Source organism: Astatotilapia calliptera, chromosome 20 (assembly GCF_900246225.1).
Source record: "Astatotilapia calliptera chromosome 20, fAstCal1.2, whole genome shotgun sequence".
NCBI classification, from domain to species: domain Eukaryota; kingdom Metazoa; phylum Chordata; class Actinopteri; order Cichliformes; family Cichlidae; genus Astatotilapia; species Astatotilapia calliptera.
In genome coordinates, this window is record NC_039321.1 from 16,674,952 (window position 1) to 16,689,384 (window position 14,433).

The window sequence follows — 14,433 nt, forward strand, 5'->3', positions numbered from 1 at the left end:
GAATGAGCTGGTTATGTTTAACATTGTAACTGTTGTAGGTTTATGAGAATAGAAAGTGAAATAGCTCACACACCTCAATAAAAGTTTAAAAAGAAGGAATAAAAGTAAAGGACTAATAATGTATAAGGAAGGACTCATTAACATGAAATAAACCTGTTTTTTCTTCAGAGTGTAACTGTAACAGCCACTCGACAGCCTGTCACTTTGACATGGCGGTGTATTTGGCTACGGGAAATGTCAGCGGAGGAGTGTGTGATGACTGTCAGCACAACACCATGGGACACCACTGTGAGATATGCAAACCTTTCTACTACAAAGACCCTGTCAAGGATATAAGAGACCCAAGAGTTTGCATACGTGAGTCTGATAAAAAAAGGAATGCTTCTTTGAAATATTCACATTTGCTGTGTTGTGCAGGATTTACCGCCTGCTTGCACAGCTCTTTGGCTACGCGGGGAGAGAGATTGTGGGAATTCAGGCACAAACTTGTGTGCAGTCCTCCAAAAGCCAGCATGATCATAGTGGTACTGTGGTACAGGCTGATTTTACCATGAAGAAGAAGAAATGGTTCTTCGTTGTTGTTTTTTTCTTTTACAAAAGCATTCTTTGCATAACATTGACTCTTCCCTCGTTGGCAGGAACAGGTCTAAGGACACAAGCCTGAAAGGTTCTGTGTAGCTTTTGGATAAAGCTAACATAGCAGCATGCCTGGACCTTTACCTGTGGCGTTATTTAAACACAAACAATGGAAACAGGGCCAAGTGGCTAGCCTGGATATGGATATACCATAACTGTGATCAGCCTATCAGCTTTCAGCTGCAGTTTCGAGGGGTTAAAAGTGCTCTGTGTGTAGTGCTGTATTTATCCACACAAAAGTTCTTTTAAAAGTCTATAATCAATGCATGTGCACTACAGGCTTCACGTTTCCGCCTCTGGTTAAGACGAGTTTGATGAAGTTAAAATTAAGTTAAATAGTTTAGTAATTATTCTGTCAATGTGAGAGCTGATGCTTCTTGTTGGAGGATATATTTACAGTGTTATAGAAACCTCTGCATGGACCTGTACTGGGCCATGTAGTATTTTATGAAAATCCCTGGATTCACAGCAGAAACCACACAAACTAGACTAAGTGTAGATTTTCATCATTTAATGCTGCACATTTTTCCCGCAGCGTGTGACTGTGACCCAGACGGTTCACAGAATGGGGGGATGTGCGACAGCCACACGGACCCGTCTCTCGGCATGGTGGCAGGTCAGTGCCGGTGCAAGACTAATGTGGAGGGGCCGCGCTGTGACAGCTGTAAGACAGGCTTCTTTGGTCTGAGCACTGACAACCCTCATGGCTGCCAACGTGAGTATATCCCCTCTTAGCAGTCACACAAGTTCTGAATAGTCTCTGTCTACTACTCACTACTATCTCCACCCTATGCCCCCACCTACATCCAGCTTGTCAGTGTGACCCCAGAGGAACAGTGTCAGGTAGCTCCCAGTGTGACCCAGTCAGCGGAGACTGCTTCTGCAAGCGTCTTGTCACTGGACGCAGCTGTGACCAGTGTCTGGTACGATGTCACAAACGCACTTAATGTTTTAGACTTATCTTAAATGTCTTCATTTTTCATTTTATGTACTCCCTCTTTGTCTCTTTCCCCACAAACAGCAGTAACCCATAGAAGGTTGTGATTAACCACGGCAGACCCGGTGACATGTCAATGCTCTTCAGCATGCTTTATTTCACAGTTGTTGTTAAACACACGGTCGCAGCTCTCCTACTACCAGCCGCACACATCACCAACAACAACCACCACAGTGCCATATTTAAGATCCGCCTTCCCTGCACGACACCGCAGGCCACGCCCCGCCACAAAGGTGTTTTCCAGACTAAAGCCGGTCAGTCATTCTTGGGCTTTATGTCTAGATCTGGCTGAAAAGTGATAGCCAGAAATTCATATTCACCCACTGAGCAAATTTCCATTGATTACAGATTTAATGTCCTAGTGGTCAAGCTGGTAACCAAATAAATCAATTTAGGTTAACTTTGGATCAGAAGTAAAAGTTTGGAAGACATCTGAAGAACACCCAGCTGTTTAAAAAGTGTAAACAAACTAAAGTTCAAGCAACAGTTGGTTGGTGTACAGATTCATATTCCTAGAGAGCGATTTTTAAAAAACAATTTATTTTTTAAAATAAAACAAAGCACTTAATATATATATATATATATGTAACAAAAAATCATTTATACCATCGAAATGGGGCATAAACCTGCCGGATGAGGTCATGTCATGCTGATGTGCCAGAGTGGTGAAGTGGTAAGCGATGCTTTGATATAGTTGTAAAATAGTAACATCTTGCTGCCATTTTGCCTTCATTTGATAGTTAGAGTCATTAGAGGTGAGACAGAGAACAGGGGAATTACCTGCAGCAAAGGTCCTGAAAGGTAACTTGGCAGCTGAGAGCGTTCACAGCCGTGTGTTCCCTCTCAACAGCTCAGACCTCCTTAGTTTGCTTCTTTCTTTTAAACCACTCCTCCCCCTTTTTACATGCTGTATTTCACATCACAGTTGATACAGTTTAATTACAACAGCATCAAATTAAGTTTGACATTTCCTCACACCCTCTCTGGCCAGAAGGTGATCAGCTTCCTGTTATAATTCGTTCTCTTGTCAAAACCCCCCTACTCAGCCAGGAATAGTGTAGGCAAGAATGTGTGCTCCTGCCTGGGTCATGCGTCTAAATTTAGCCCAGGGATTTGTGGCTTGTCCGGTTGGTGTGGGTTACAGCAGGCCCTAAATGGTCAGGTCTGGACCTGGTCCACAAGTGGATCCTGTTGTTTTACAAGCCTGCTTTTAGGAGCATTAATGTTCAGTGGAAAACTATTTTTAAGCACCCTGTCACTGCTTTGAAACTTTAATTATATATTATTATATATTATAAATTATCAGGGTGAATGCACATTCATCCATATCCTTCTGTGTCACCGCAGAGGGATGGATGTGAGGCTGGAACCAGAGCACACAATAAGCAATAACCAACTTTTTATGTAACTCTAATGGAGAAACCACAAAGTATTCATTTAGCAGGCAAAACATAAAAGTAAAAAGTGAAACTGCTGACTGCGAAAACATGTAGCACACTGTCAATTTAGCTTTTTCTGAGCGAGAAGACAGTGTGACAAAGTAAAGTTAAACCATCGGGGCAGTAGTGGTGCCCCATAGCTTGTTTTATTGGACTACAGAGCTGGACACAGTAGTGTGTATGGTGGTAGTGTTTTGCATGGTTACTCTGCTCGTCTGTATCAGTCAACCTGCCCTCTGTCTGTCCTCGTGTGTTTCTAGCCAGAACACTGGGCACTGAGCCATGACCTGAACGGCTGCAGAGACTGCGAGTGTGACATTGGAGGAGCACTGGACAACCAGTGAGTGCAGCTCTGAGTCGAGTCAACAGAGTCTGTTACAGCTTAGAGGACCTTTTAAAACCATTGTTAGATGGATGTCTGCTCAAAATACTAGCTGGTGTACTCAGCGGGATAAAAGCAAAAGGAAAAATGTAATCTTTTTATCCAAGCTGATCCATGCTGATCCAGCTTAGAAGTTCTGTGAGTCAACTTTAACTACAGGAAAAATCAGTAGTGCTTTATTTTCTGAACTAGGGCCACTGAATACTTATTTTGCAGCTCTGTTTGATATGTTTGGTACACACAATCATCTTAGCCAAAGCGTAACCACATCTGCAGTTTCAGCATAATGACTTGTAATAAATCTTGTCATCTCTTAACTTTTCATCCAACTCATCAGGACAAAGTTAATGAATAGCATCATAAATAGTAATTAAACCTTCCCATCACATCCCAAACAATAGCAAAGTACTACTGTGCATCACAGATCTTCTGGTATGGGTGCAGTTATGTTATGGCAGTGATTTGACAAGATGTATGTGTTATTCATAGCTGCTCCATAGAGAGCGGTCAGTGCCGCTGCCGCAGTCACATAACAGGGCGCCAGTGTACACAGGTGGAGTCTGGATATTTCTTTATGGCTCTGGATCACCTTCTTTATGAGGCTGAGAGCGCCACAATGGGACGGGTGAGTGAGGCCGTCACACATTGGTAGTCAGGCTCTTTAGTGAGAAGAAATCTCTACAAGCATGTCGTCCGTGTTTATGTTCTCAGGGCTGTGTGGTGGACATCAGGGAGCATCAGCCTGGCCGACCTGCTATGTGGACAGGTCTTGGGTTTTCCCGGGTACCTGAAGGTGGAACACTGGAGTTCCGTATTGGCGACATTCCCTACTCCATGGAATATGATTTGCTCATCCGCTATGAGGCGCAGGTATATGTGACTGTTCGTGTTCCGTGTCATGTGTCATCAGAAAATGAAAGGAGTCCGCAAATACATGCTTACCATGCACAATGTTTCTATGCAGATGCCCCAGGACTGGGAGGAGGTGCAGGTAACGGTGATCCGTCCAGGGCCGATTCCTACCAGCAGCCCTTGTGGAAACACCATCCCCGACGATGACAGGCTCATTGTCTCTCTGCCTGCTGCAGCAAGGTCTGTGACTCACACATTTGCACACAGATGCGTGTCAGTACTGGTGTACGGTAACTGTGCGCTGCCTGCGTTCTCCTCAGGTTTGTGGTGCCTCTTCAGCCTTTGTGTCTGGAGAGAGACGTGACTTACACCCTCCGCTTGGACTTCAGACGCTATCAGGATGCCAACAGTATCCTCAATGGAGCAGCCAACGCCGTCCTTCTTGTGGACTCTGTGAGACGCATTTCAGCTGTCTAAAATAAGAGGTGTTTTCTTGCCTTTTTAACAAATCCTTCTTCTCCAGATCGCATTGATGCCACGGCACTCCGCCATGGAGATGTTCAATGCAGGAGATCCAGCCTCCAACATCAGGAGGCAGACCTATGAGCGGTATCACTGTCACGACGGGGCAAAGAGTGTGACGCGCCCACTGATGAGTGACACCTGTGCCAAGCTGATAAGCAGCATGTCCGCTATCATAAATGATGGAGCTCTGCGTGAGTTACAAATAAAGCTTATCTGTTTGTATGACTTTATGATTATATGTTTATATTCCTGGAGCCTGCATGATCTCAGACAACATCAGTGAAATTAACACTGTTTATGACACCATTATTGTCCTCCTTAAAGTTAAATGCAACTCTCAGAAACGCCTTAAATCACTCATTATTTATCTTATCATTTTCGAGATGCGCTCCAGACGGGTGACTTTAGCTCCACTTCTTTGCTCTTTTTCTCTCATTGTGATCGTTGTTTATAATACATGTTTGGATCCGGTGGTTTGATGCTGGGGCTTCTCTGTCCTCCAGCTTGTAATTGTGACCCTCAGGGGTCCATCAGCTCTCTGTGTGATGTCCGGGGAGGCCAGTGTCGCTGCAGACCCAATGTGATTGGTCGACGTTGTGACCAGTGTGCTCCAGGAATGTATGGCTTTGGGCCCTCAGGCTGCACAGGTGAGAAGTGCAGATCCAGCTCAGGCCTTTCTCATTTTTCCTGCAGGTCCATTCCATATTTTTTCCCAGCTGCTAATGTTTAAACATTTCCTCAGTAAGTTTAAACATTAGTGGCGATGAGAAGTTAAACATTAGTAGGGATGGAAAAGCAAAGTATTATGAGATAGCCTGACTCTTTACAAACTAAAGTGTCATACAAGTCAAGAACTACTGAAGCACTCTTTAGTGGAACCTGTTGTCAACTCACACCAGCAACATTACAGGTGTTGAGTAGTGAGCTTGAATTGTGTACTTGTACATTTACAGTTCTTTTAATGAGTTGTGTACAATGCATCTGGCGCCCTCTACTGCCTGTCAGTGCAACTTTGCTATGCCCAAAGCCTCTTTTTCTTATTTCTACGTTCAACTCTTTCTCCCACCTCCTCTTCTTTTCCCATCATGTCCTTCTAAAACCCTCTCATCCTTTTTCATTTCCTCTTGTAATCTCTGTCTGTTCTCTGTCAAGCCTGCGGTTGCAGTTTGGACGGCTCAGTGACCCGACTTTGTGACAAGTTTACCGGTCAGTGTCAGTGCCGTCCGGGAGCATTCGGTCAGCGCTGTGACAGATGCCAGTCGGGTTACTGGGGCTTCCCGAGCTGCCGACCCTGCCAGTGTAACGGGCATGCAGACCAGTGCGACCAGAGGACCGGCGCCTGCATCAGCTGCAGAGATAATACTGGAGGGGACAAGTGTGAGAGGTGATGATACAGTACTAGTTTGCTTGGAATCTTGTGGATGAGATCATCAACGATGATTTTATTCAAAAGTTTAGACAAAAAAAGAAAATGTTTGCAAAATATAGGGTTAGAGTTATGACTCTGCGCTAGTGCTGGAGTTGTCACCAATGATGCCTTAAACGTTTAGGGATAGGTTTACAAAATATTGATTTTCTTTTACTTTGATTCCATCTTAAATGAATAATCCAAAGATATACAGATTAAATTTAAGTCTGAATCTGAATCAGAATACTTTATTGATCCCTAGGGGAAATTATGTAAAGTGGCATCTGGCCACGCAAGAAGCCAGAGAATATGAAAGGAAACACTACAAACAGCTTCAGACACAAAAGAAAGCTAACGGTTCACACATCAGAGCAAAAAAGCACTTTGATGACGTACTTTGTAAGGCATTACTGCGAACAGTGGCTTTGAGTAAAACTGCGTTGTTTCACAGTGGTTAGCACCGGTGCCTCACCGCAATTGGTCAGATGGGTAAGATGGCGCTGGCAAGGCTGGCAGCCTTAACCCAATTTCCCTCGGGATGAATAAAGTATTATCAATCAATCAATAATCCTGGGTTCAATCCACCTTTCTTGTGGACTTGTGTTGTGTGGGTACTCTAGTCTCCTCACGCATGTTAAGGAAGCACACTAGATTAACTGGTGATTTTACCTTGGCTGTAGTTGTAAATGCGAGGGTGGATGTCTGTGTCTCTGCGTTCGCCATGTGACAGATTGACAGCCTGTCCAGGATGTATCCCACCACTTTGAACACTCCTTATTGTAGCTGGCATTCAAATACTCGCCGGGCATCCCAGTCAGTTCAAAACTGACTGTTTACATTTGCAGTGCATTTTAGCAACACCTCCTCATCAACACAAGCAGTGATGACTGTACCAGGAAATATGTGCTAAGCTAACAGAATCAGCATTGCAGAGAAAAACCCCTAAAGAAAGAGAACATTTGGAGCTTTTAGCTCACAGAGGTTATTGTACATGTGCTACATATTCACTATTTGAAACTTTAGCCACATTTAAATTCAATATACACTGCTGTAACAGAAGCACACCTGTTCACCCGAGTCACCCAGCTTGTCATTTCTGTAGGTGCGCCAATGGTTACTATGGCAATCCAATTTTGGGCACAGCATCCGGCGGTCAGTGTCGTCCGTGCCCCTGCCCAGATGGTCCCAACAGCGGACGCCACTTTGCCGTGTCTTGTTATCAGGACAGCCGTCACAGACAAATCATCTGCAACTGCAACCAAGGATACACAGGTAAACCTGAGTCAGTGCACTCTCCTACTGTCTCTGTACCTTAACTTCTGTTTGTTCCTCATCCTCAGCACGTGACACTGACTGGTGAGACCAGATGTGTGTGTGCTAGCTTTAGTTGCACACAGTATAAATACTTTGTGATACTACTTATCTGATGTATATTCAGCTGTAAGTTGTGTCACTTAAAGATAACCATGAAATATTAGTATTTTATGTCACTTGTGCTTCATCAGCATTGTTTTTGTAGCTGATTTGGATTTTGTAGCATATCCTGTGATTTGAATAACCTCAATGATTGATATTAATCTGAAACAGTGCTTACAATCTACAAGCTACAGTGATAACACAAGTTAAGACAGGGCAGAGGCTGTAACTGAAACGAGGTAAGGATGATTCTTTGACAGCGGCTTCTGGTGAATGGTAACCTTTATCGTTTCCTCCCTCCCCTGTATTACTGGCACAGGGATTGTTAAACGCTCCGGGGCGAACATTTTTAAGCGTGAGTAATGATGGTTGACCCTGCTCCCTTCCCACCAACCCTCACTTTCCGCTCCACCATTCCTACCCATGCATGGCTTCAGCACCCCTCCCATCAGTGGTGCTGTGCCACAGTGCACTCCTGAGTGAGACCTGGCTCAAAGAATGCCAAATCCTTTTCTGTGACTGTCTGTGATTTTTGTGCGCCTGAAATTAGAAGTTTAAACTGCATTAGAAGTGTAGAAATAGCATTTGAACCACATCTGTAAAAATGCTCCTAATGCAAGGGCCTGACCCAGATTCAGTGTTTTTGAGCAGTTCTTACAAAAATAAACCTTTTAAAGTGCAAAGGAAGCGTAATGTGGGCGTGAGTCTGGGTCAGTTTTGTGTTTTGAGCAGGTTTCATCTGTTTCTGTGAATTAATGATGTTGAGAAGTGTTAGTAATTGTGGCAATATGGCCATACAATCAAGATAAACACATTTATTTGTATTTTATTTACTCCATAGATAAAGCATAATGGAGCACTGCAGGCCCTAAAAATGCAGATTATTTCTGTATATCCACAGCTCCCACTTTCTGCTCCACACTGTTTTTTCTTCCCTTTGACCTCCTCTCTCCTTAATTCTTGTCTTCCATCCAACTTTGCTGTCGTCTAATCCTCTCTGTACTTCAGTGTCTGTGCTGCCAGTGCAGCTTGACTTTACCTCTCCCCACATTCTCATTCTTTCTTTCTCTAAGTTTCTTCTGTGCTCCAGTTCCTGCTTGGCTCAGGTATGCCGAGTATTTCGGCTTTGATGTCCAACCTTTAAGGGACAGCTAATAATCTATGAAGACACTGTCAAAGCTGTGTGTAGCAGTAGTTGATGACATAATACAGTATATTACAGATTAGGACAGAATTATTAGGCCACCTATCAAAATTTTATTTTTTCATTATTTCCCCAAGTTCTGTTAAAACAGAGAAAGGAATTTCCAAATATCCTAGTTTTATTTTAGATGCTTATGCTATCTTAGTTTGCACACAGACAAACTTATATAAAAAAAAAGAAAGAAAACAACTACCATGGCCAAAATTATCAGCACCCCGTGATGTTAATAGTGGATTTTGGATCCTTTCTTGCTGAACAGCCTGCAGTTGTTGTGGTTTTCAACAAGTCTACACCAGGAGTGATGTATGTTTTGGGTCTTTGTGGTGTTGGAAGAGAAATCGACGACCCAGACCTAGTTTACCTGCAAACAGCTTGAGGTTCTTCATTCAGGATGAGGACCAAAACGCAGGACTCAAAGATGGGAATTTAACTGAAAACAACAGCTTTGTTGCTTGAAATAATTCTTCACAAATATAAAAAACAAAACCGAAAGCAAGGAACTCGAAATATGAACTCAAACCAAAACACACAGAAACTGGGAAACTAACGGACAGAGACGAACACAGGGCTTAAATACACAAGCAGGACAACGAGAGGATGGGGGAACAGGTGGGAACCCAGCTGGGACAAATGAGACATTCATAAAGACTAGACACTAGACGTGGAAACATGACAGACTCGGGAACAGAGGAAACATGGAGCACAGAGACAAAAGTAACTAGACATGGAATATAGGGACGACGTAGTGACAGAGAACCAAGACAAGCATACAACACACGACAGACAAACAAGGAAAACAAGAATACAGAACAAACCTTCACTAGGGACATGAGACCAGGAACACAGCAGAGGCACAGAAACAGAACAGAAAACCATAGCAGATGAAGGCATGATGCTAAAATCACTGAACGTAAATATTATAAGCCATTATGTATGTGATCACAGGTGTAGTATGATGTCCTAGAGAAGAATGTGGGGACAAAGATGCTTCACTAATGAAACTGGTTAACAAAACACTTTTGAGTGATGGCAAGTAACAGAACTGCTACATAACAGACTGCTTTAGTAAAATATTGGATTTATGTAATCATTTCCTTGCTTTAAAAAATGGGTTGAGCCAAGTGTTAGACTAACAGGTTTCTTTTAGTAGAAAGGACTTGAGAATCTGTTCATGATGAGGGGCCGTATAACTGTTTAAACCAAGATTGTCTACTGATTCTAACACTGGAATTTCATACTTTCCTGCTTCTTCTCGGATCATTCATCCTAAAATCACGGCACAAAATGTAAAATGTAAAACAATTTTTGCCATCATATCTTCTTCCTCTCTGCTCTGGCCATAAATAATGACAATTTCTTCTTCTTTTTCCCAACCTAGGTGCCCGATGTGAGGAATGTGCCCCGGGTTATTACGGTAACCCCTCTCAGCCAGGAGGGCGCTGCCAGCCGTGCCAGTGTAACAACAACATAGACATGTCAGACGTGAACGCCTGTGACAGTCAGACCGGAGAGTGTAACAAGTGCCTTTACAACACTGAAGGTCCCAACTGTGGCATCTGCAAGAGCGGCTATTTCGGGGATGCTTCCCGACGAAACTGCAGGAGTGAGAATCACTTTCACTGTGAAAAGAAAAAGCTCTGTGTTGCACGTTAGCGATACTTCAGAAATCGAAAGAAATCTTAATTAGCCTTTTTTTCCCCTTCAGAGTGCACATGTAACTTCCTGGGTACTGAACGCAGCCAGTGTATTGAGCGCGAGGACTGCGTGTGCCAGCGGGCCACAGGCCAGTGCCAGTGTCTGCAAAATGTCGTAGGTCTGGCGTGCGACCACTGCGCCCCCAACCACTGGAACCTGGCCAGTGGGAGGGGCTGTGAACCATGCAGCTGTGATCCTAACAACTCTGTTACCTCTGCGTGTAATGAGGTAGGGAATACTTTGTGTTTTTTAGTGGGAATGCTTTCACTATACAGAGCTTGTGTGACATATTTCTTTTTGTCGTGCAGTTCTCTGGTCAGTGTCAGTGCCGTGATGGCTTTGGAGGGAAGGCATGCACAGACTGTCAGGAGAACTTCTGGGGAGACCCCAGGACACAGTGCAGAGGTGTGAGACACAAGAACATGAGAAAACAGTGTTAAAGAGACCAAATGATTTAAAGAGATGAACTCTTGCTGCTCATGCTTTGAGATTGTTTGCACTCAAGAAAGTATTCTTACAGAATGATAAACACATGCACACAGTGCTGTTAGTTACAATGAGTTTCAAAATAAATGTATTCCATAACTGGACAACAGTCACTCAGGTTAGTCAGTCAGGTCTCAACAAAAGGAGACTATTTATCCACCTGCACTATTTTCATTTGGCACACTAGCTTTTGTTTTGGGACCTCTGTGCGCTTCCAAATGCACACTTGGAAAATAGCAGCAGGACCCAAGCACAGAATACTGTCTGAGAATGTAAACGTTATGATTTAGAGACCCTCTTAAGTATTGTTGCATCCTCTAGGCACTGCTGTACCCTTGACAGGGGTTACTCAGTTGCATCCGTGTGATTTGTAGCCTACAGAAAGCAATCTTGAACTTTTTATAACAATTTTGTACCATAAAGTAATATTACAAACATTGACATTATAAAGAAAATGTGATAGTAGAGATTTGTGACTAAGCTTGTCTTTGGTGTGTGGTTGGATTTTGGCAGTAAGCTCTTTGTTATTGTGGAAATTTTGTGGGGCTATATGCAATATTGTACACGAGTACATTTGCATTGTTTTAAGCTAATATGCAGTTATGTATAAAATAACGTACACCTTCTCTGAATTCAAATTCAGCTGAAAGATTCTTATGTATCAGTTATGTATGTTTTGGGAGTTTGGTGGTCGGCAGCATCCAGCTGTGTGCTACCACAAGGAGGAATGACATCATCACTAATCTGTGAGAAGTAATTTTTTTCATGCCCATCAACCAGGGAAGGGTTATAACACCATTTCCAAACTATTTGAAGTTCATCATCCTACAGAGAGAAACTTGTTCACAAGTAGAAAACAGTGAAGAAAGCTATCATTCTTCCCAGCATGGACATTCCAACAAATTCAGCCCAAGGCCAGACTGTACAATTCTCAGACAGACTACAAAAAACCTAAGAGCTTTTGCTTAGACTCTAGAAGTCTGACTTTGTGTTTTAAACGTTAAAGTTCATGACAGTAGAACTGAAAAAAGACTGATTAAGTATGGCTTGTTTGGAAGGGCTGCCAAGAGAAAGCTTCTTGTGTCTTAAAGAAAGTAGAGAAAGAAAATAAGAGCTTCTCCTGTGCCGTGTTCAGCCAGCATCAGGTGAAGACTCACAGAAGCTAATATGGTGCTGCTAGGCTACCTGAGGTTGTTCTCTACTAACTATCCTCTCATTTTCTCCCCTATAGCATGTGACTGTAACTGGCGTGGGATTGAGACCTCTCAGTGCAACCGAGTGACAGGCCACTGCGTTTGTCAGCAGGGAGTGTCGGGTGTCCGCTGTGACCAGTGTGCCAGAGGCTTTTCTGGCCAGTTCCCCAACTGCCAGCCCTGTCACCAGTGTTTTGGGGACTGGGATCGCATTGTGCAGGTTCAGCTTTAATGCAGGGAGGATGGATCTAATCCTTGAATCATTGATTGATTAGGTGTCAACCCCAATCTTTTGTTTCTCTTTCTTGTCATTACCAGGACTTGGGAGCGCGCACAAAGGCTCTTGCAGAGCGTGCCCATGAGATTCAGACCACTGGGCTTATTGGACCTTATGAGAAAGCCTTTAAAGACCTGGAGGAGAAGCTGGCACAAGCTCAGGACATTGTCACTGCACGCAATGCCACTGCTGCAGCTGTCACTACCCTAATGGAGCTTATTGAAGATCTTAGGTAAAGCAGATTCATCTGCAGTTATTTTATTGCTTAACTTAGCTAATAGTTTCAGCATAAACCCTTCTTTCCTTATCATGCTCAGTTCCAGCTCCATAGTTTTATTCTTTGACTCGACTTTCATAGCTTAGCATGACACACAGTCCAGAGTGCCTTAGTCCACCCTGTGTCTGAGTTAAATATTTCTGGCTCCTTTCACCTTATTATTATTCTGACTGGTAGCAACCTGTAAACAGAAGGTTTGGCAAAGTGGTGGGCGGAGCCTCTCTTCTCACAAAATAGAGTTGTGTGCCTGAGATGACCATATTAGGAACATCTGCTCTCAAATGCAGGACCAGCAGTAGAAATAAAAAAACCTTTTGATCAAGGACTTTTTATCATATCTTTTGCCAGATCAAATAGCAAAACAACATAATCAAACATCATTAACATATTTACTCAGGAGAAGAGATGGCAATCATGGGACGTCTTGAACAGCGATACAGTGTATATTTTAGAACAAGTCTAAAAAGTTTATTACACAATCTATGTTGCTATAGAGATAACCAAAGCATGTCCAATTAGTGTGGCTGGGGCCCCTCTGCAGTCATATTTAGGGTCCAGTTCTATATGAATTTTTGATAACTTGTCCTTAGACCAATGAAGATGATGTGCGCCTTTAAACTGTGCTGCAGAATGTCTAAGGCACACCGTACAAGTTTAAATCCTCCTTATACTTTTTCCCATTTGGGTCCAGAGTCAGTTTCCCATTTCAAGATCATCTCTTCCCCTTTTTACAACAGCGCTTTTTTGTAAGTTATGGTCTTTATAGATTTTTAATCACCATTTGACGTCTCCAGAGTACGTGGCAGGGATCATTTTCTGTGAAAGAAAGGATGTGCTGCGAAACACCGCTTGGTTAGATGCTGGCAACACCAACCCTTTATGTGAACATCCGGGGTAAATGGGATTCATTTAGCAAAATTAATAACCAGCTTCATCTGACTGTTTATCCTGTTCCCCAGTGTTAGAGTAAGTGAGTAAAGATAATAATAAGATACACTGTTGAACTTGCCCTGATCAGTTGAAGTGTATTGAGAGAAGTATACATCCTACTCATTTGTTTGTCTCATGTGAAGCAGGCATGTGGTTGGCTGGAAATGGACCCAGAATTCAGGACTCAGCAGACGAATGTTAAACTCAAAATCACAACTTTATTGCTGGCAAAATGTGACACAGGGACTGGGGATAAACAAACATGGATATATGACTGACTGGGGAGACAAAACGATGAAACACAGAAGATTATGGGAACAGGAAGGGCTAAATACAGGGACAGGACTACAGATGTGTTAGATTGATTAGACAGTGAAAGCAGACAGACACGGGGTCATGAGCAGGGAGACAGAAAGGATAACAAAACATGGAGACTAAACAGACTACAACAGGAGACGCTGATGACAAGAAACAGAGATGAGACTAGGAACAGACTGGACACGAAAGGGAACTAACGTAACAAAACAAGAACCTTGAACTAGAAATAACAAACTCAGGTGCGCTAGAGAATACTAAACTCAACATTAACTAATATAAAACTTGAATGTAAACATTTCATAAATCCAAAGGAATGAGTAAGAGTTGAAGACCCAGGACCGTGACATTTTTTTGATTTGATTTGAAATCTTATCAACATGTATTACATTTTCAAGCCA

General features: G+C 43.0%; 1 protein-coding gene across 2 annotated transcripts in view; it reads left to right on the top strand.

The window, feature by feature from the left end:
- The window catches only part of lamb2 (laminin, beta 2 (laminin S)), a 44,161-nt gene that overhangs the window by 23,568 nt on the left and 6,160 nt on the right, over window positions 1–14,433 (top strand). The window contains exons 10-27 of one of the 2 annotated variants that reach the window (XM_026154317.1): window positions 169–357; window positions 1,172–1,351; window positions 1,447–1,559; window positions 3,333–3,412; window positions 3,944–4,079; window positions 4,166–4,324; window positions 4,419–4,546; window positions 4,627–4,759; window positions 4,830–5,022; window positions 5,335–5,478; window positions 5,984–6,215; window positions 7,342–7,511; window positions 7,975–8,010; window positions 10,238–10,462; window positions 10,565–10,782; window positions 10,863–10,959; window positions 12,272–12,453; window positions 12,552–12,742. In XM_026154317.1, coding sequence (XP_026010102.1) covers window positions 169–357; window positions 1,172–1,351; window positions 1,447–1,559; window positions 3,333–3,412; window positions 3,944–4,079; window positions 4,166–4,324; window positions 4,419–4,546; window positions 4,627–4,759; window positions 4,830–5,022; window positions 5,335–5,478; window positions 5,984–6,215; window positions 7,342–7,511; window positions 7,975–8,010; window positions 10,238–10,462; window positions 10,565–10,782; window positions 10,863–10,959; window positions 12,272–12,453; window positions 12,552–12,742 — 2,806 coding nt within the window. The remainder of the gene's footprint in view (window positions 1–168; window positions 358–1,171; window positions 1,352–1,446; window positions 1,560–3,332; window positions 3,413–3,943; window positions 4,080–4,165; window positions 4,325–4,418; window positions 4,547–4,626; window positions 4,760–4,829; window positions 5,023–5,334; window positions 5,479–5,983; window positions 6,216–7,341; window positions 7,512–7,974; window positions 8,011–10,237; window positions 10,463–10,564; window positions 10,783–10,862; window positions 10,960–12,271; window positions 12,454–12,551; window positions 12,743–14,433) is intronic. The other variant, XM_026154318.1, reaches the window with a different exon arrangement.